This window comes from Labrus bergylta, chromosome 5 (assembly GCF_963930695.1).
Source record: "Labrus bergylta chromosome 5, fLabBer1.1, whole genome shotgun sequence".
In the NCBI taxonomy this organism is placed as follows: domain Eukaryota; kingdom Metazoa; phylum Chordata; class Actinopteri; order Labriformes; family Labridae; genus Labrus; species Labrus bergylta.
In genome coordinates this window covers 11,411,149-11,431,693 of record NC_089199.1, presented here as the reverse complement: position 1 = coordinate 11,431,693, position 20,545 = coordinate 11,411,149, and the positions used below count along the sequence as shown (strand labels likewise).

Genomic DNA, 20,545 nt, shown 5'->3' with positions numbered 1-20,545 from the left:
CGCATCTTCAAAAAACAAATGGCTGACATCACTGAGAGTATATCCATGTTTAATACAGTGATGATGTTACATAAATGTTACATTTAGCTTCTGAATGGCATGTGAATGAATATGGAAGTCTGTATATCTTGACTGCCAAATTCTGAGTTTATAGCACTACTTCCAACCTTCCCATTTTTATAAACATAACATCAGGGAACTTTACTCTCCTCTCTTTCCACTTCCTTTCTACCTTAGCTGGCAGCCAAGATCTCCGGCAATGTATTTGTGTATTTTGGCACAAAATCAGCATTTTGTGCTCCATCCAACTCATGATTAGAATACACATTGTAGAGCCTCTGAGTGCTTTTTATGAGCTGTGCTTGTGCTCTTCTAACAGCAGCAGAGTGGACCTCAGAGGTTCTGTTTTGGCTGTACAGTGGAACTTCGTCAGAGTTGGACTCAAGAGTTTCCATGGCTCTCTCTTACTTGTTTTGATAAATGAAAGTTCTTGGGTTCCCTGTCAGACATCTCTCCCCCCCCCCCCGGACCTCTTCCTCCATGCTCAATCCTCTACCACACCATTTGCTGTTGTTGGTGAGAAATGACCATGGGGAATATGTTGGATTCTCAGTGCTAGACTGGGAAATGGAACCACCCAGAGGGTAGAGTTGGCTGTTGTCCCCAGTGGACTGTGAGTCAACACTTGCTGCTAATGGTCTCTCTAAATTGACCTCTTATATACCCCCCCCCCCCCCCCTCTTGTTGCCCCCAGCTGGAATTACTGGCCATGACCTTGATTCACAAGAAAGCAGGGGACATTTTTTAAATTACATTTTTTATTCAGTTGTCATTAAAAGAAAACAGATTTATTGACATCTTATCTTAGGAAAGATGCAAAATTTAACCCCCCGCCCCCCAAAATTGAATAGGAGAAATCCATAAATAAGAATGAAAAGACTCTCCTGAGAATGCATTGTGCATCTCTGTGTGTGTTCAGCTGACAGAGAGGGAGAGTATTTGTTCTGAGTTTTGGGTCAGAGGTTAGCGAAGGAGAGGAGGGTTTTTCACTCATTCACACTCGCTCTGTCTCATTATTCAGCCCTCTCCATAATCCCTCTAACCTGTGTTGTCACCACCGACTCACACCGCCGCCCGACCAGCACTCTGCCAACGACAGCACAGCTACAACAACAAACACAGCTTCATCATCATTACAGAGGCTCGCAGCATCTGCACAACCCCAATCGCACATGCACAAATACAGACATTCATGCACACACCAGCCAACCACGAGCCCAGACAGACAGTGACTTGGAATAGAGCATTTTGTAAACTACGTAAAGAGCCAACCAGTGTTTTTCCTGTCCTCCAAAATCTAGAGATCAGTGTTGTAAAGGAAGAGATTCAGCTAGAGATGCACAATGATTTCCTGAAGAGTAGTAGTAGAGTAGGGCTCTATTATTACAGTGAAGTATGAACAGGGAGAAGCAAAAAAAAACAACACAATTATTGCTTTTCGCATCTTTTGTGAAGAGGTGAGATTAAATGTATCCTTAAATTGTCCCAAAATTGCTTAACAAGTTATTTAATATAAATCACTGCAGCTACAAGTAGAGTTGTTCTGATACTGATACCACTGTTGGCTTCCGATACAGATACTCCATCAAATACAGTATTGGATATTTGGGAGCATGCTAGTCAATGCACCAATCCAATACCATAACCAAGAAGAATATAGAAGATCAACTGGTAAATAATATTAAAAATAACTGTGTGGTGCCAGCAGAGAGAAGATTGTAGGTAAAAGTCAGCAAAATGTGAGCAAAGAGTGTTTTTCGACCTTTTCCTTTTGCAAAATATGTTGGAAGGTCACTTGATATTGGCCATTACACTTATCCAAATTGGTATTTTGGAAGGAACATTTTTTATATTCTCTATAACAGTATTCTTCCCACTTTCATGCATTTCTTAGGAGGTTCATTTTCTGATCTGTCTGTTCTCCTCCTCTCCTTTAAACATCCCACCCAGTATCATCATGGCCACCCTGCTCTCTCCTGACCCTGCTCAGAGCAGGCACCCAGCCCATCCCCGGCACAGATAATCCCGATTTATGCTGAAAGTGTGTAAGGAGGGCAGGATGAGCTTTCACCCCAGACCCCTCGTGTCCTTTAACCTTTCAACTGCGGCCCTGAAGGACTATTAAGGTCAGCTGTTTGCAGCCGTGTGTTGAGGGAACACACATAGCATTCAAATTAGCCTTTTTTGGAAATCCATCTGCTCGTTTTTTTTTGTTTTTTTGCTGGGTTTCTCCTGAATGTAAAACCAGTAACTATTCACAATATTTTTAAATATGTGTTCATATTCTTTATCTGAATCTTTATTTCTTGACTGCTAAACAAAATATTGCTCATTTATAATACAGGATTTCGTGTGATAAGTGAAGAGAATTTCATTTTAAAAACAAAACAAAAATATTGCAAATCTCCCCCTTAGTCAGTAATTTCACTGTATCCTCCCCTTTTGCCTATATATACAGTACAACACATGCGTTTGATTAAGGGTCTTGGCCAGAGACTTTGGAATAATGAACAACATGACCTTTCCTGTCTGTTGAACCAGAGATACTCTTTTAGTCCCTAAAGCTTTAATTAACCTTTCCTGTCATCCGAAACAGCAGAAATAGATTTGTTATAATCTCTCATATCCACTCAGGAAGTGAACTCACTACTTAAATCAATCTTTCTCTGCCTTTGATTTGTGCAGGGGGAGACAGGTGTCTCTGATTTGATCTGCGGATCAGAAAGCTCTACTTCTAACTCTGTGAACACAGACACACACGCACACACACACACACACACACACACACACACACGCACGCACACACACTCAAACACACATACACAAACATGCATACAAAGTGATTCAGTGGCAGAAAAGCGTGAAGAGCATCTGAGTGACAGCATCCGGAAGCTCAGAGATAAGACATAATTATTTGTCCTTGACAGGCGCAGGTACGCAGCAATCAGCTCCAGTGACATGTGTTCTGAGTCAATAGTCCTGGCCCCCCGTGGGTGGTGAGAGACTGATTATGAGGTGCTGAACGCAGGCAAACACAAAGCTGCGACAGGTTCGGCTGATAAGGCTCCTCATGACAGTTTTATCTGCAGTGACCTCTCCATCCTGTGTGTAAACGCTTACAAAGATACATCGGCCTCAGATATTTAGAATGCACTGTCAGTGGATTTGCCCTGGACATACTTGTACTTTAAATCTTTGGCAGGAGACATTTGAATGGCACAGATAAATCCAGATTTCCTCATACGTAAAAACCTAAAAAGTTTGTAATTTTCTTCCAGAAGGATTCATATGAGAACTCAATGGAAAACAAAAATATACTAATATCACCACCTCCAGACAACTTCTTGAATACAATACAAAGTTTTAAATTATGGTTAAAGTGCTACTTTGAAATTCTTAATAATATTGTTCCCTTTCTTACCAGGACTAAGTTAATAGATAACATCTTACCTCTTTCATATTTGTCTGTGATGTGTTGAGTCCAGTGCTATCAGCCTAGTTTATTTTAATGGCAAGCTGGGGGAAACACATGTAAGCAACCATCCACCATGACCTCCACAGTAAGGAGTTTTGCAAGGACCTCTGCCAATGACGAGCAGTCATAACTCAAATATTAGTTCACATGTAAAGTTTATTCATAGCTCCTTTGAGGCACTTTCAGTTTGTGTCAATTTTGTCGACCACTGTAGACAAAAGGTATACCATTTATCTGACTTTGCTGACTTTTGACTGTCAAACATATTATTTACTGTGAATCTTCGCTCAGAAAAAGTTTTTTTTTAAAGAGAAAAAAAGGCTGTTGCAATGTTAATTGCCTCAACTGACATCAACCCTCAGACAGAATTTACAGGAATTAAAAATTATGATCTAAAAAAAAGATTCACTGTTGGTCTTTTCTTTTGCATTTGCAGCTCAGTAGGCATCAGTATTACTTTTAGTACGTTTCATAACCTGCTAAGAACTGCTGCAGCTACAAAGGGACCCATCGGTGCACGCATGACTGCAGACAAGCTTTAGCAAGGTGTGGCCACACCTCTGTTTTTTAAGTACAAGAGCAGATTAGGGAACTCAGACAACATGCCAGGGATGCCTGGACAGGTATGTGGGATTTTCTCCTCCCTGCTTCCTCAGAGCTCCCCTTTTCTTTCACCCGAATCACACACACACACACACTGACAGGAAGTAAAAGCGAGATCTGCAAAGCTGATTGCATGAAAAGAAGTGGCAGCGGTGTCTGGGAGCGGCATCTTTCATTATCGCTTTACAAATAGAAAACAGAGGTCCCTTATGTCCCTTTGAAGATGACCCTAGAGGACCAAACATGCTTTGCAGGAAGGCTGCATACCTCTGCTGCAGAAAAAAGCAGAGTGACCACAGTGCAAAGAGATCACATCAACAGGTGGACAGGCCACAGGCTCAGTTTACTGGCAGATGTTCTGGGCCCATAGCTTCAACAGATTTTGGTTTTATATAACAAAAAAAAGATCCTCAACAAACTGAGGACTGTTCCACATGCACGCTGAAAAGGAAAAGAAAATTCAGTTCTGTCTGCCTGTGTGTCTGGTTGTGATTATTACAAAGACCTTGCTTGGAAACTGGATGATATACACCAGGTCTTGTGGTCTTAATAGTCAGACACTTGTACCCTATAATTGCTGAATTTACCAGCTAGTTATACATTTAGGTGTTTAACACAATGTCAAGGCTTCTCAGGGTGTTTTCTTTGTAACATTTTTCTTGGCTTCAGAGGGGAAGGGTAATTTAGGCTGAGCTGTAACACACAGGAATGCGTTTGATGAAATTGTGCTGACAATAGGGAGTATGAGCGCTCTGAGGTGAACTGTTATCATACCTCACTCCTTATCTCACAACCCGCCACAGGCATTATGTCTAAATAAATGTGTTTTAGCATGTCTCACTTTGCAAAGAGGTACTATTAATCCTGAGTGAAAGATTGCCTCTTCATTTTCAGATTAAAACAAAAATATGCAACAGAGTTAATGTAGAGAATAACTTTGATAGTCTGTCTATTTTACCTGGAGTGACATTTAGTCTTTTATGAGGTTTAAACATGCTCTGGAAGGAGTGCCATCTTTTGTGGATGTAAGGAAATTCTTGTAAATGACAATCAGCCATTGTTAACTTATGATTCCCTCAATTATGTTCCATAAATTATCATCTACAATGCAATTTTGTGTTCTTTAAGTGCAGGGTTATGTTGAGGCTAGACATGTGTATACATGTATCACCCACTGACTGTTTGTACACAGTGGCCAGGTCTCTCTTCTTAGATTACAAATAGGGTACAATTAGGGTTCAGAAATATGCAGACCTCCATGAAACGTTTTCCTTTTCTATCATATCACTTTCACCAAACATAACCAAACATATGTTCATTCAGGTTATTTTCATCAGGAGAAAATCATTTTCGCACCAACAGAGCAATAGATATTGCTCGATTGATCCTGAATTCAACACCAAGACAAGAGAACGAGGAGAAACATCCGAGGCTGTCTGACACTTGAAGTCAGTTACTGTTAGCTGATAATGTGTTTTGATGAATGTTTATTCGTGGTATAGTAGGTTATCTCTCTGTCTGCCTGCCCTGTCTTTTTCATCCGTATGTCTGAAGCTGCTGCCGTGTCGAACTTGTGACAGCCAGTCACCACGAGCAGCTTCTCATTCAGATTCGAGTGTGAATCTGAGTGCCGGGGTGATAAATGTGGGATGTCAGCTGGTGATGTCTGGTGTCCCTGAACCTCTGGTATCGTTGAGCCGCGGGGCCTGTTAGAGCATGTGGTTGGCAAGCAGACAAGCATAGGAAAAGAGACGGGTTGTTTATGGACAAAGAATGGAGAAAGTAATGTTACTGTGTACTGTTTTTAAAAGAGCATAGATGCTTAACATAGGACCTCGAGTGTGGCTGTAATTCATCATCATGTTGCTGTCATCACCTCAACCTACCTTAGTTTGCCGTTCTTATTCATGTGCTCTGATTGATGGCAAGGTGATGTGGTTATAAGTAAAATATTATACATTTTTTGGTGAATGTGGCTCTTTGTAACCAGATTTAAAAAAGTATACAAAACAAAATGTTCTTGAGCAACTAATTTGTCATTAGCAACGGGAGACACACTGATGTATCCGTTGACAGTGAAACCAGACAAAGTTACTTTTAATAGAGGTGAGTAATGGAGACAGTCACCATGCCGTGTGCAACTGTGATCTGTTTTATGTTGCACATTATTAGTAGGTGGTGTAAGTAGTTTGTGATTCATGTAACAGGGGAGTGGGTACACCATCCTACTCTTCAACTCCTCCTAACAGCTTGCTGTGGCTAGTCCCCACAGCTTTTAAAACTAAAGACTACTGGCAAAAAAAAAATCATGTGTTTTGCAGATGCATTTTTGATGGCCGATTCGTTTTCTGTCTTATCCTCAACAACAAATGTGTTGAATTCAATTTAATTTGCTGACAATAAACCATTGTCACGCCAGTTGAACCACCCTTGTCTTGCTAGTTGAATGGTTTAAATGTAAATTGTAGGGTGTGTTTTACCTTAAGTAAGTAAGCAGTTAGGCTGATATTATTCAACTAAAAGAAACAACATTACAACTGCAACCATGCAGTGCTTCCATTAAGTAGTTGTAGGCAATGGTTGTGATTGACGAACTCCACCAATGAATACCATCATAATCGTGCGTTCCTTTTGATCTTGGAACTCTGAAATTCTGAGTTGCCAGTCTGATACATCATCGGGAATGCCCCCCTGAAGTCGGAATTCCAACTTACAAACTCAGAGCAACTTCAGTAGCCTGAGTTGAAATCCAACATGGCTGCTACGTTTAAGCTGTAACTATTGTGTTTATCAGTATCGTGCAAATTCTCTCTTTGGACATGTTGTCATGTTTATTTTCGAGCGCATATTATCAAATAGTTTGCTCATGGATGCGTCCATGTTGCTTCTCTGTCTTGCGACAGGAATGCGGTTAACTTGGGTGTGACATCATTCCCAGCTCCGAGAACCGACTTCCGCAGTAAATGGAACGCACCATAAAAGGAGATAATTCAAGACGTTTAATCCATTAAGAGGTTTGACTAACTAAAAATAGCATAACAAATGAAGTGAAATTATATTGAAAACTTAGGTACTGCAGCTTTATCATTCTATTAAAGTTGATATTGACTTAAGTTGTTAACGAAAGTGTCCTATGTTTTTGGTACCTTTGGTACCAGGCCTACAATGATTCCTGGAGAGTATAGGAGACAGTTTTAGTGCATATGTGTTTGGAGGAAACCTGTGAAAATTACACGGGTGACAGCCATGTCTCCTCCTATTTACTACCTTATCCAGCCCAGTGTGGACCATTATGCTGCAGCATTACAGCAGCATTTCACAGTTCCTGGAGGAGCTCAGCTTATCAGCAGCTGAGAAGCTTTCTGGAAGAGGATTCATGTCAGTATTTGAAGTTGTCCTGTGCAGGTGGAGAAGATCAAGCTATCTTTAAGTCATAAGACATTCTACCCCTCCGGGTGTAAAAAAAGCTGCTGTAGGAAGTCTTTCTCGTCTTCAGTGGGTCTCAGACCTGGCTGAGGAGAACAGTAGGGGCATTTGTCTGGTCCCATTGAAGTGGAACATGAACAGGTCCTCAATCTGGTCCTCTACTTTTCTCTGCAAATAGAAAAGCACAAGTGCAGGCTCAACTTTCTCAAGCTCCACTTTCCCAAGCGTAGTTTGAAAGAAAGTAATTCTGATAGCGAGTCCTCCTATCAGATTCTCTAACAGCTTGGGAGGTAATGAGAAGACCAGGAGAAAAAGCTGCTTTCCGTTCACCAGATCTCCACTTATCTCCCCTCACACCCTGAGTGTAACTTAAACTCAGACACACACACACACACACACTGCAGTGATCTGTGTATGTGAGCCATTTGAGAATTTTTTTATTCCAGTTCTAGCAGGGATATAGAGGATGTGGCAATGTTACGAATGATATAATGTGACAATAAGCGTAGGAGTGTCCCCTCTGCTGCAGTTAAAATCGAGAATTCACAAAAACAGATTATTGGAAAGGCCAACATCCGCTCCATAGCTTAATTTCAATTCAAAAAAGCAGGAAGGAAACCAGGGTCTGCAAAATGGTCATTCAGAAACTTCTGTCAACACCAATAGTCTATTGCTTATCTGTTACCATTCAGTTTTGGCTCTAGTGAGAATTTCTGTATGTCACTTTTCAAGCTTTCATCTCCAGATAGTAGCCTGCTACCCACAATGGCATGGTCTTGTTTTTAATAATTTTAAGGGGGTTTAAGGGATTGTTCAATCATTATTTAAACAAGAGGTTGGAGCTGGAGAGGAGTAAGGGGTTACAAAACACTATGTTGCCAAAGTTATACAGTTCACTCGAGGCTTATTCACAACTTTCTAGTTAACATGGTTTATAAACAAAAAAGTGTTATAAGCACAGACAGTGAAGCTAATTAGTGCTAATATAGATGTAAAACAATACTAACATTTAGTTAGCTGAAAAATCCAGAGGACAAACTTTTTTGTGCTGTACCAAAGGTAATTTACTTCCTGATACTATACAAACATTTTGAAAAAAAATAAGGAACTTCTTAAAGATCGAAGAGTGATCCAAAACAGCTATAGGGAACGGTAACATAGAGCTACATCAAGTATTTTTACTTTTGACTTGACAACTGAGCTGTTTTTTGTGAAATGAGCCATTCAAAGGCGCAGTGCTGTCGCCTAAATGGACAAAATAGCATGCAATTTCAGACCTTTATCGCATCGTGATTAACAAGTTAACATTGACAGCCCTTGATAGAATCCATCCCCTCTATAGTTGTCATAGTAGTTGCTGGATAAGGTAGTAAATAAAATATATTTTCACAGCTTTCCTCGAAACACATATGCAATAAAACTGTCTCCTATCCAATAGATGAGCTATTGAGACCTAGTCTGTTTGCTGTAAATTATATTTTCTCATGTACATTTTTTAGTTTTTTAATGTGGGGTGTATGGGGATTGACTCTGGTTTTAAGCCAGCCTCAAGACACATTCAAGGAACTGCAACTTTTGTCAGTTCTGTTTCAGCTGTGTTTGTTTGTGTGTATATCCATGAGATTTGAGATGTGTTATGTACAATGATAGATCACCTCTACAGAACAAAGAATGAAATACCTTTGGCAAACCAAACGACTTCCCTGTGCCAAAAATAAGAAACCTACACACATCTCTTGTGACCATGTCTGTGGTTTGAGTTCCCAAGTTTTAATGTGTGTTTTTCTAATGCACTTTTATAGGCAAAGCTTGAGTAAAACCATTTATTTCTCTTTTTTGCCTCTATAGAGTTGAAGTCTACTGCCACTGCTCACCACTTTTCCTTTTTGCTGAACTCGACCGACTATCGGATCCTTCGCATGGATGAGGACCACGACCGCATGTATGTGGGCAGCAAGGACTACATCCTCTCTCTGGATCTGCACGACATCAACAAGGAGCCACTCATAGTAAGAAGTGTCCCATATGAACAATATTCCTGGATGATAGGAGCAAATGTACATCTAACCAGCTTGTATGTTTTTCCCTGACAGATCCACTGGCCTGTGGCCCCTCAGAGGAAGACTGAATGTGTGTTATCAGGGAAAGACACTAATGTAAGTATGTATGTGTGTCAATGCAGGAATTGTCAATTTTCAGATGATAACCAATTATTCATTAAATTAAAACTGTTAAGAACCATCCCCGTTGATCAAAAATGTCATGTACTTCCAGGCACATGTTTCTATGTAGTAAGAATTTACTGCCTAGTTCTGTTTCATATTATTGAAAACTTACTATTTGGGGGTTTAATTGTTGGTTATTTAAAAGTAGAAATGTTGATGTCATGTTTTTCTAACATTTAAAGATGTAAAGACTAATAAGCCAGTCTAAAATATCTGCTGCAAATTTAAACCAAATTGTATCCATGGATATTCTCCTGTGTAAAAGTCTGGGGTTTGTCTTTGCTCTTTTGTTTTTGGCAATATTAAGGAATTAAATCTGGCACTTTGGTCAAAGGGCCTTTTTAAAAGCTCGTTCCAATGTGTGACTTGCTGTGAAGCTCTTATTTACTCTCGCTGCATCCCTGATTGCTGATCGCGTACAGCTGCCACCAATTAATCTCCAGCAGGAAGTTGAAACGTGCAAACATTCAGTTGTCTTCATTTAGAGCTGGAAACATATTCCATGCCAAAATCTGAGACATGTCATGGATATTTCCTTTTTTTTCTTTTTTTTCTTGTTATTTTTGCACAATAATTATTTTTACCCTTTGTTGTGCACACTGATACTGAAGATGAATTAGCCACCAAAGCTACAGGCGCGTCTGAAGTGTTAATCGATTCAGACATTCAAACACCGCCACCACCCGCCCACGAGGAAACTCATCATTGATATTCAAACAAAAACCTTCTCTTTTGATTTTGTTCACATATGCTGATCCCTTGAAACACACACAGACACACACACACACACACTCCTCTTCCCTATGTAAGGGGTGAAGGCTGGTAGGAGCAGTGAGCAACAAGAGTGATAGGCAGGCTAATAACCCGCTCTCCCCTGCTGGTAGAGAGCACTGGCTGCTGTTTATCCAACTGGAATGTTCTGTTATGCGTGTTTGCTGACCTGCGCTCCCACCGCCTCTGGCTACAGCGACTGGGCCTCTGTATGTTTGTGTGTGTATGAATGGAGCCTATATGTGTGTGTGTGTGTGTAGGTGGTGGGTTTGAAATTTCATCACCAAATAAAATTGGCTACTCGGAGACGTCTTTGCGATCCTCGCCACTCTTTAGGGAATGACAGATGAAGACAATTCAAAAGCAATTCAGAGGAGATGTCTGCTCAGGCGGGAGGTCAAAGGCAATCATCCCCACTGTGCTCTCTGTGGGGGGGGGGGGGGAACTGTGCGCAGAAATAAGCGTAAACACACACACACAAACACGTCCCCTCAAACCTCGGACTTGTGCATCTGCCGTGTTGCAAAGATCTGCCAGAATATCTCATCCCCTCATCCTGCATATAATCTTTTTTTTTATTCTTGGTACATCCTTTCTTTTTTGGACAGCTGTCACCAGCAGCCAAACAAATCTGAACAGATATCATCAGACTGTACATTCTGTGGCTGGAGTTTAGATTTGGTCGGATTGACAGCAGCTGTGTCGGAGCAAAAATCAGGATTAGAAAGCTGCAGACCTCGAAAGCATAAAGTATTTTTTATAGCAGCACCTCTTTTACACAATATTCTTACAACTTACATTTCTAAATAAACCTGCATTCTTGTTGAGATGTCAAAAAGCCTGCAACAGCAAGCATGTCTTTATGTCTCGCTCTTAAAACCCCCTGATTGGATTTTGAAATCTCCAGTTTCTAAAAAAAAAAAACAAGCACATTTTCACTCAGCTGTTTGGTCTTACCTAAATGCTTTGCAGTCGTCAAATCTGACAGAACATTAAATTGCTTTTACCCTCAATCCCTTCAGAATGAAAACACAGCGCACCACTCAGGAGAAATGCTTTTCTTGGTCTCTGCCACACAGTTATACAGTGTTTGGAAACATCTCTGCCTCTGACAGTGTGGTCTGATGTCAAGCCTGAGCCAGGCCGTCTCACAGAGCCAGAGAGCAAAACTGCCAAAAACAAGGCAGCCAGCAGTGGAGATGATAGATGTGAGGGTTTTAAAGCCAGGCAAAGGGGTTATTGACCGTCAGTGGGGCAATATCTGTTAATATAACCACTTTTTGGGGGGGTCTCATAGATGGAGGTCTTTATTGTACATATTACATTTTTTCATTCAGAAGGGAATTTGAAGGTCTTTTTTTTGTTCATAGTCAAAAAAAAAGCTGAAATCATGAAATTTACAATTTTAGTCCACAGCTATTGATTGAAAACTTCCAAAGAAATGTTTTTCATGATGGAAAATTTACAATCTTAGTCCATCGAGGTGAGAAGCTGTGTATTTTTTGAATGCCTAAAATAAGGGAGAGCAGAACGATTCTAAATCGCCTCTTAAGATCAATGTTCATTTCAAAGATTATCAACAAATGCCTTTTTGTTTCTCTCTGTCAGGGGGAGTGTGGAAACTTCATCCGCCTGATCGAGCCATGGAACCGCACCCACCTGTACGTTTGTGGAACTGGTGCTTACAACCCCATCTGCACCTATGTGGACCGAGGACGAAGGTCACAGGTAACCAAAGACAACACCGGCCAGCCATGGAGACATTTTGACCTTTTTTCTCTGCGCTACTTTTTAAAAACGATCTGTCTATAAATCTTGGGCCAGAGAATGTCCTTCTGCTTTCCCTTCTTGGTTTCATGGTGTCTTCTTCTCTACCATCATTTTCTGCTTGTTATATTTCATCGATTTGCGTTGGTATACAGTCAAGGAGATTTCAAAGGAAAAAAACTCAAATGCAGATTGTCTTTACATCTCTGTTATTATTACAAAATTGCTGTTGAGGTACCTACTGCTACCGCTTAGAGATTGTTCAGACACCAATCTTCTCTGTTATCAGAGAGAAAATCATGCTGACATTATATCTCCAGCAAATACCTTGTATTTTAACTCCCCCCCCCCACCACCTGTTTCTACACTGCAGAGCCTGTGGCCTGTCTTTCTCTCTGGCTGAGAGCCTCTGAAAGGCCATCATTACCGATTGAGCCTCTCATCCATCATCAGCCTTGTAGCTCTGCCCTCCCTCCGTCCCATCCTTCCCTCCCTCCCTTGCTCCCTTGCTCCTTGATAGCCTCGCAGAGCTGCTGCAGCTGTCGGCCTGAGTACAGTCCACACACAATTTCATTCGCCACTCTGCCTGTTTAGTCTCACTGTTCGAGTGCAGGGTTCACATTTCAATGCAAAGGTCACTCAGCCTGTTGTCATTCAGCTTCTCCCCGAAGACCCAAATGTTATGTGACTTCACACTGTAAAGATTTTCTTCAGCGACAGTGGATGTAAACAGAAACACATCGTTGAGAAATTCTTCCATATAGTACATAGACAGAGAGCTTTACTTGTTTCTAGGCCTAAGTCATATCTCTGCTTTTCCCTTTCCTTCTTTCTTGATGCTGTTTCAGAGCTTTATTATTTCTTTTTTTTTACAGTTTTGGTTTTAACCTGTCCAGATCTCAATGAAACACTTCATTGTTTCATTGTTTCATTGTTGCATACACTGCATCCGACACTTCTGGATATACAGCATTATTTCAGTTGTTGCTTGTTTCATATTGATGCATTTCCTTCACTGTTTTCTTTTTTAGCACTGCATGGTTTATGCATGGAGTTTCCTGCTATGTTTGCATAACACTGAGTCTAATCCAGCATTAATTACTAAATGATGAATGGCACCCACTGAACTCTTTATACTCTACTCACCTTTACATTGACATTTTCTTTGTCTTTCCTTTTTTAGATTTGTTCATCTTTGTGGAGTCTTCTTGTTTTTTGTTTTTTCTGGGCTTCTTGTTTCACACTTTTCTGTTTTTTCCCTTAAAGTTAAAATCAACTTTTTTTTATCATCTGACGAATGTGGTAATGAGATGGACCACTGTGCCATGTTTCTGTTTTAGGGGTCCCACTACCTACAGGCACCCCAATCTGGAGGGAGAACGAGTCGGGCAGCAGACTACAGCACTACATCAGAGCCTTTGGAGGCGAAGGTGGGGTGAAGGGAGTTTTGTAAAAGCTTAAATTTTTGTGCCCACCTGGAGTATTTTTTTCACTCTATGCCTTAAAAGTAGAAATGGCTCAGGTATATAAAAATGGTGTCCATGGACCTTCAAGCTAGGAAACATCCGCTATCAACGTGAAAGCTGTGAATGTTTTTCTTTTTGGGGGTGGCAGAAAACTTGCTCCCCTCTAATAGCGCTCAACACAAGAAAATGCTTTGTTCATGTCTTATTCTTATAAGGTCCGGAAAACATCCATTTGATGCTTTTTTTCCTCCTAATTGTGCCTGTAGCTGTGTCTCATTTAGAGGGTAGCATCTTTCAAGGGACTCAGCCTATGAAGGACCCAGCCCTTTTAGTCTGTAGACCACTCAGAACAAACTGAAATGAGACGGTCTAGTGTACAGAGGATTCCCCGTTTGCTTCATCACCTTTCCCACCTTTCCCCTTTTGTTTCTAAGTGCCGTAATCGTCTCTTGGCAGTCTCAGCAGCTGCTCTGCTAACTTAACCTATTTTAAATATCATTTGAAGATAACAGGCCCCTTATGTTTAGTTTTTTTACACAAGTATTGGTAGCTATTCGATCGAGTTGAAAACAATTACTTACATTTGAATTGATTGGATTGGCGCGCAAGGAGTTTTGGGAAATGTTAAGCTACAAAATATGAACAGGAAGGATCCTTGGTCGGCCAGGGAAAGAAGTGGTTGGCTAAATTTGAAGACATTTTTCCAAATGGTACAGCCTTAGACACGTCGTTGTGACATTATTATTCTTCAAATGTGCCCTCTGAAGGATGCAGGTCTGAAATGGGACATAGCCTTATGTTTTTGTTTTGCTTTATAGCACTGGTTTGAAGTGGGCGGAGCTTAGTTCACAAAACATGACACATACTTATATGCAATAATAAGTTATTTTAATTTTTTTATCTCTAAAAGAATTACATCTTTCACTGTATCCTGCCATGCAACTTGACGATGCAAGACCACATCATAAAAAGCTATCCCCTGCAATTTGATGTGACAGTATTTTCAAAGTCTTTTTATTGCCACACATTGGAATATACTGTATCTTCTTCCTGGAAAAATGTCCAAGAAAAGGTAAAAAAAGCAGCTTTGAAATGTTTCTGCTTTCCCTCACGTATTTCTACCTGTCAGGCTTTGATGTGCCTGACAAAACTCCATGTAGACACATACTGAGTGTTGACACAGATGTTCAAGATGTCCTCTTGCACTGTGGAATAATGAATTCTTGTTTGAGCCACTAACATCAGAAGCACGCTGGATGAGTTTTTTTGGATTGCTCTCAGCATATTCCTCTCACAGATAACTGGCTTTGTGTGCTTTTTGTTCCCCTCAGCAGATCCAACAGTGCTGTGAGGGAGAGAGAGAGAGAGAGAGTGTTTTAGGGTCACAGCTTGTCATTGTTACTGTGTCTCCTCACTGATCACATTATTAGTTTGATGTTACTGCTTTTAACATGTAACTATACTCAAAGTGCCCTTTACAGCACATGGTGCCTTAAAATAAAGTCCTACCCCAACACACAAAAATAATTCCTCAAGTACAATAAATCTGTAATCGAATGGGAAAGGAAAATATGAAAATAACTAAACGTGTTTTTCTGAATTATTTATCATTTTAGGAATACATTTTCCGACTTGAACCTGGAAAAGTGGATTCTGGGAAAGGAAAGTGTCCTTTTGACCCCAAACTTAACAGCGTGTCTGCTTTGATCAGTAAGTCCTTGTTTTTCTATTCCTTCATACAACTTAAAAAGGCAGATTCAATCTGAAATACACCTTTGGTTTTAATTTGATTGTTTTTTTGAATTCCTCAAAAGAATTGAAAGCAACCATATTAATTGTGCAAGTCACAGTAGGTTGCAAGATACATCTCTAGGATGCTCTGGGATGGGTTCATTGGGGGTTTCACTTCGTGAAAATTAAGTGTGAAAACACCCAGTAACAGATTTCTAAGCTCTCGCTGTGAAAGTTGTTGTTTTTCTTAGGAGCAGCAGCCAATAACACGAAGACACTGTCTTTACAATTATGTTAGGTAGAACGATTTTCATATTTACAAAAGTTACAGTAAGAGGTTATTATCCTTTCCTGCTAAGGTTTTCAACTCTTGTACAGTAATAGTTTTTTCAGCCCCGTCACTTGTGTTTTCAGTCACATGTGTGTACTCTCATGCAGTGGGTGGTCTTCAGTTGTCAGCAGCTTACAGGTGGTCAGACATGGTTGTGGATCAGTGACCTCCTGCCCTACATTTCTGTGTGTGCATTAAAGAGAAACAGAGAGCGGTGGCTGGAGAGACACGATCTTTTGCTAAATGTCAGCTCATTTCCAGATGAAGAAACCCAAGAAAATGAGCTTGAGGTTGTGTTAAATAACTAGAATGGCAGAGACAAACCACACTGGATGGCAGGGAAAGCTGTACTTCCCCTGGTTTTGGTGACAGGAGCTTTTAAACACCAACTTATTTTCTCGGCTTATCTTCTTGTTCTTTTGAAAATATCACTGCAGTGGTGAGACTTTTGTAAAGAGGCCAAAAATGTCCATGCTTGCAAAGACTTTTCTAATTCTAGAAACTTTTCTAAAAAGATAACAAGAGATTCCACACAAAAAATAAGAAACCTATGAAGAGACATGAAATGTAGTGAGAGAGCGTTGGGGGTGACATATACCAAACAGCATGGAGTCAAACCTGGGACCAGTGCAACAAGGACTGAAGCCTCCTAATATGGGGCATCCTCTATAATGTCTAACAATATAAAAAATTGTCCTACCAGGATGCACAGATAGTTCTGTAACTGTGGCAGCAGATTTCAGCTAAAAATGCCACTTAAAAGAGTCAAAAATGACTAATGACAAACGACCCTGACAGCCCTTTTGGACTTCATGATTGTTGATCTTGGGGAAATTGGGATTTTGCAATACATGAACTCATTATCTGAAGTAATCTGCCTTTTGTTTTGTCAAGATAATGAAACAAACTAACCCTTTAACATATTAATAAACCCTTTGTTATCTCGTTAAACATCTCGTTAATCTTGCAATCAGGACATCAAAATAATAGTTGAAAGCAGAGTCCCCCTCTGCCTCCATAAAGTGGAGACTCCTCTTTTTTTCATTTACAAATAAACTCTTAACACAATTTAATTTTGTCCAAATTTGAAGTTATGACACCTTTACAATAGTGTCCTATTATACTCTGTTGGGAGTGATTCTTTTGGGATTCAATTTTAAACTATGATTGACCTCAAATGCAGCTGTCAGTATGTTTCGTAAACCCTGCTGTCCTTTACAATTACAATAATTGGTTTAATGAGTGTGATTAAATTATGATTGCAACATAATTGTAAGATCAACATTTGTAACTTAAGCATGACTTTTCACACGGTAAATGACATTGGATGTGGGATCATTTAATTCGATATTTAGTAGTGTAATTTATTCTGGCACTGTGCTGTTGTTTTGTTAAAATACAAAAAAATCAGTCGGTGTAGAAACTGATTAGTTTAAATCCTGCAGATGTTGTATGAACAGTGTGATTTAAATGAAACCTAGAGGGGATGATTAGATTAGATTTCAATTAGATTGTGGTAGACAACGTGCTCTTCACCTTAACCTGGAAAATGTATCATCCGTCATGACATCACCTCTGTAACAACCTCCCTTCTTTCTTTCTCTCTGTGTGACTGACAGATGGCGAGCTGTATGCGGGGGTCTACATCGATTTCATGGGAACAGACTCCGCTATCTTCCGTACGCTGGGGAAGCAGACAGCCATGAGGACAGATCAGTACAACTCCAGATGGTTAAACGGTAACGTCTCAGCTCACGGCTTCTTCTGCAGCCAGCATTCATCCTTTGACTGATCTCTTTCCAGACCCTTTTTTTGTTGTTGTTGTTGCTGAGCTCATGAAATGTATAACTGTACTGTTTCACCTAACATTCCATTTGTTTCTTCGGCACCACCCTGCATATCCACAATCCCTTCAGCGTGTCTTCTAGGAATGAGATAGTTGATCTTTACGGCCTGCTCCACATGACCACATGACCATTCCACTAAAGCATGAAATGCACTAAGCTGATTGTTGATTGCATGCCTGTGGAGCCTGTGGGCGAGGTCGGCAGTGAAGTAGCAGAGGGAAAATGTTGAATGTCAATAATTACTCAGAGTGTCTCTGCTCTCTAATGATCCATGATTGTCCCAGCGTTATAAATGCTGGTCGGGGGCTTTGGGTTGATGTTGCCAAACCAATCACGGTCTTCCCCAGATTTTCCTCTGACCCTGTTGCCCTGACAACAGTCCCCTGGCAGTGGTACGCTGAATCGGGACACCTGAGTCCCGCTAATCAGACAAGAGGAATCCCCTCGGATAGTTCCCCTCCCCCCTCTCTCTCCTAGTTTTGATTTGTCCTCAATTGGGACCCTGGTTGGTTGCAGTGGGGAGGGGCCCCCTGTGTTTCATGTCCAGTGGTGACCCACTAAGTCAGCCAGTGGGAGCGCACTGTGATGCCATTTTGAGCGTTGTCACTAGGAAGAAATAAAGGGGTGGGTTTATGATTTGGGTTAAAGTGCTGTTTTTGGCTCCAGGCTACTATTGCACGTTATTCATTGTTACAACAGTAATCATTCTCAATAGAGTTCACCCAGTTTCTTTTGGATAATGTCTATAGATAAATCCATGTGTAATACTCACCTGATAATATTTCTCTTTGCTTTAGCACTGTCAGAGTCAACTTTAAATTCTGGGTAATAATTCAATGGCCAGCAAAACCAGCATCCTGTGCAGACTCTGTGGTGGTCCACAGAAAGCCCATATAATGCAAGTAGTGGACTTCACTTGTGAATTACTAGAGATTTGACTTCGTTGGACCAACAAGGGCACATGAGTAGCAAAAAAAAACTGCTCACTCAGAGAAATTGGATGGAAATTCAAAATAAATACAAACTCAAAAAAGATATGACAAATGCCTTAACAGCAAACTCACTTTGAATACATGAATGGTGTTATTCAAAAACACAAAACCCAGAATCCAATGAGAGAAAAACATTGTATATTCAGTCATTACAAGAGAAGTACTCCAGGTCTGTAGAGGGCGCCGAGTGGAACTAGATTTGGCTGAAATGGTTTTTATAAATTAAATTATTTACACAGTTTGTTTAGAGAAAAAAAAAAATTGCCGCCATTGTCTGAATTCCTTTTTTTGGGGTCATTTCTCATGCGCCCTTCTTAAACCGCACTTACTTCCCTTTTAAGACACTGAAGTCTGGAAATTTTGAAATTTAGCTGTGGGCAATATGACCTACAAGGCTGCTAATGTCTCTTTCTGTCTTGTTTTCCTTTTGTACAGATCCCACATTTGTCCATGCACACCTCATTCCAGACAGCGCTGAGAAGAATGATGACAAGCTCTACTTCTTCTTCCGGGAGAAAGCCTCTGAGATGGGCCAGAGTCCCATGACCCAGTCCAGGATTGGGCGGATCTGCCTGGTGAGTTATCACACCAGTCAGCAAACCTCATGTTGATCATCACAGCTGAAAGGTTTATGTGTCTCCATAGTGGTTAGTTTATAGCCTCATACCTTTGTCTTAGTCTTTTAGAGGGACAGAGAGAAGTTTCCAGTTATCATCAGTAATCTCTGATTGTAAACAGTAACACTCAACAATTACCAGTTACAAAATCTTTTGTTTGCATTCTGTGATTTCTGCTCCTCTGAATGAAATGTTTGAGCGTCAGAGTTTACTTTGGTCAAAATGTCTGTAAACATGCAAAGACAGCCATACAAAGACAGATCACTGTGTACTCAGGGGGGTAGTTTTGTGCCCTGGAGTGTTGTTCTTGACCAAAGACGCATAAATAATGAAACTCTGTCTGAGGCTTTCAAACCATCTGCACATGGACCTCAGGAAAATGTCCCTCAACACATCCAGGGGGCGATTACAAAGTAAACACGACATAATTTGGAAAGCAGCTCAGTTATTTTTAGAGTTAATAAGAGACAGTGTTTCAACTTAAGGTCATTCAGCTATCATAGCCAATAAGAACAATGTAAATAATTGCATTTGTTCCTGGAAGACATTACTACATATCTCTCTTTTACTTAGGACTATAAAAAAACAGACTTTCTAACTACTTGATGTTACAGTAGGTAAAGATAGACACCAAATGTTTTCCAGCTCTGCAAATTTGGACTCTGTACATTGTGCTAAGTTCCAGCCCATGAATCATTTTCCCACAGCCTGAGTCTTTACCTCAGCAATAGTCGTTGGCTGACCTCCTCCTGTGCAGATGGGCCAAGCTGAAACAGCGCTGATCTTTATTCACACAGGCACAGTAAAAACAGAGCTGGTGCACTTAGTTTTGGACAGTTGTTTCAGACAGCTGTAAGTCAGACGTTGGTCAGCAGACGCTGAAAATATGACAACTGTCTATATCCCCACAGAACGATGACGGTGGACACTGCTGTCTGGTCAACAAGTGGAGCACGTTTCTTAAAGCTCGACTCATCTGCTCAGTGCCAGGAGCTGACGGCATTGAGACACACTTTGATGAACTGAGTGAGTTTGAAATATTGTTTCTCCCTGTAAATCTTTGACCCTTCCAGGACATCTGTGTAGCTTTCTTTAATCTCTAGATATCGCCCAGGTGGGTCTTTCATCCACCACCTGTTAATAAGCCTCAGGGCAGTTTTTGTAATCAATGTAAACATCAAAGCCAAGTATCTTAAATCATTTGTTGTCTTTCTTAAAGATAAAATATTCCAAC

At 40.6% G+C, this 20,545-nt stretch overlaps 1 protein-coding gene across 6 annotated transcripts in view; it reads left to right on the top strand.

The window, feature by feature from the left end:
- Nucleotides 1-20,545, top strand: part of sema3fa (sema domain, immunoglobulin domain (Ig), short basic domain, secreted, (semaphorin) 3Fa) — a 50,263-nt gene that overhangs the window by 19,357 nt on the left and 10,361 nt on the right. For 4 of the 6 annotated variants that reach the window (XM_020629048.3, XM_065954763.1, XM_065954764.1 and 1 more), the window contains exons 3-10: nucleotides 9,413-9,573; nucleotides 9,658-9,720; nucleotides 12,169-12,288; nucleotides 13,668-13,757; nucleotides 15,410-15,503; nucleotides 17,475-17,594; nucleotides 19,130-19,269; nucleotides 20,223-20,337. In XM_020629048.3, coding sequence (XP_020484704.1) covers nucleotides 9,413-9,573; nucleotides 9,658-9,720; nucleotides 12,169-12,288; nucleotides 13,668-13,757; nucleotides 15,410-15,503; nucleotides 17,475-17,594; nucleotides 19,130-19,269; nucleotides 20,223-20,337 — 903 coding nt within the window. The remainder of the gene's footprint in view (nucleotides 1-9,412; nucleotides 9,574-9,657; nucleotides 9,721-12,168; nucleotides 12,289-13,667; nucleotides 13,758-15,409; nucleotides 15,504-17,474; nucleotides 17,595-19,129; nucleotides 19,270-20,222; nucleotides 20,338-20,545) is intronic. The other 2 variants (XM_065954767.1, XM_065954766.1) reach the window with 1 other exon arrangement.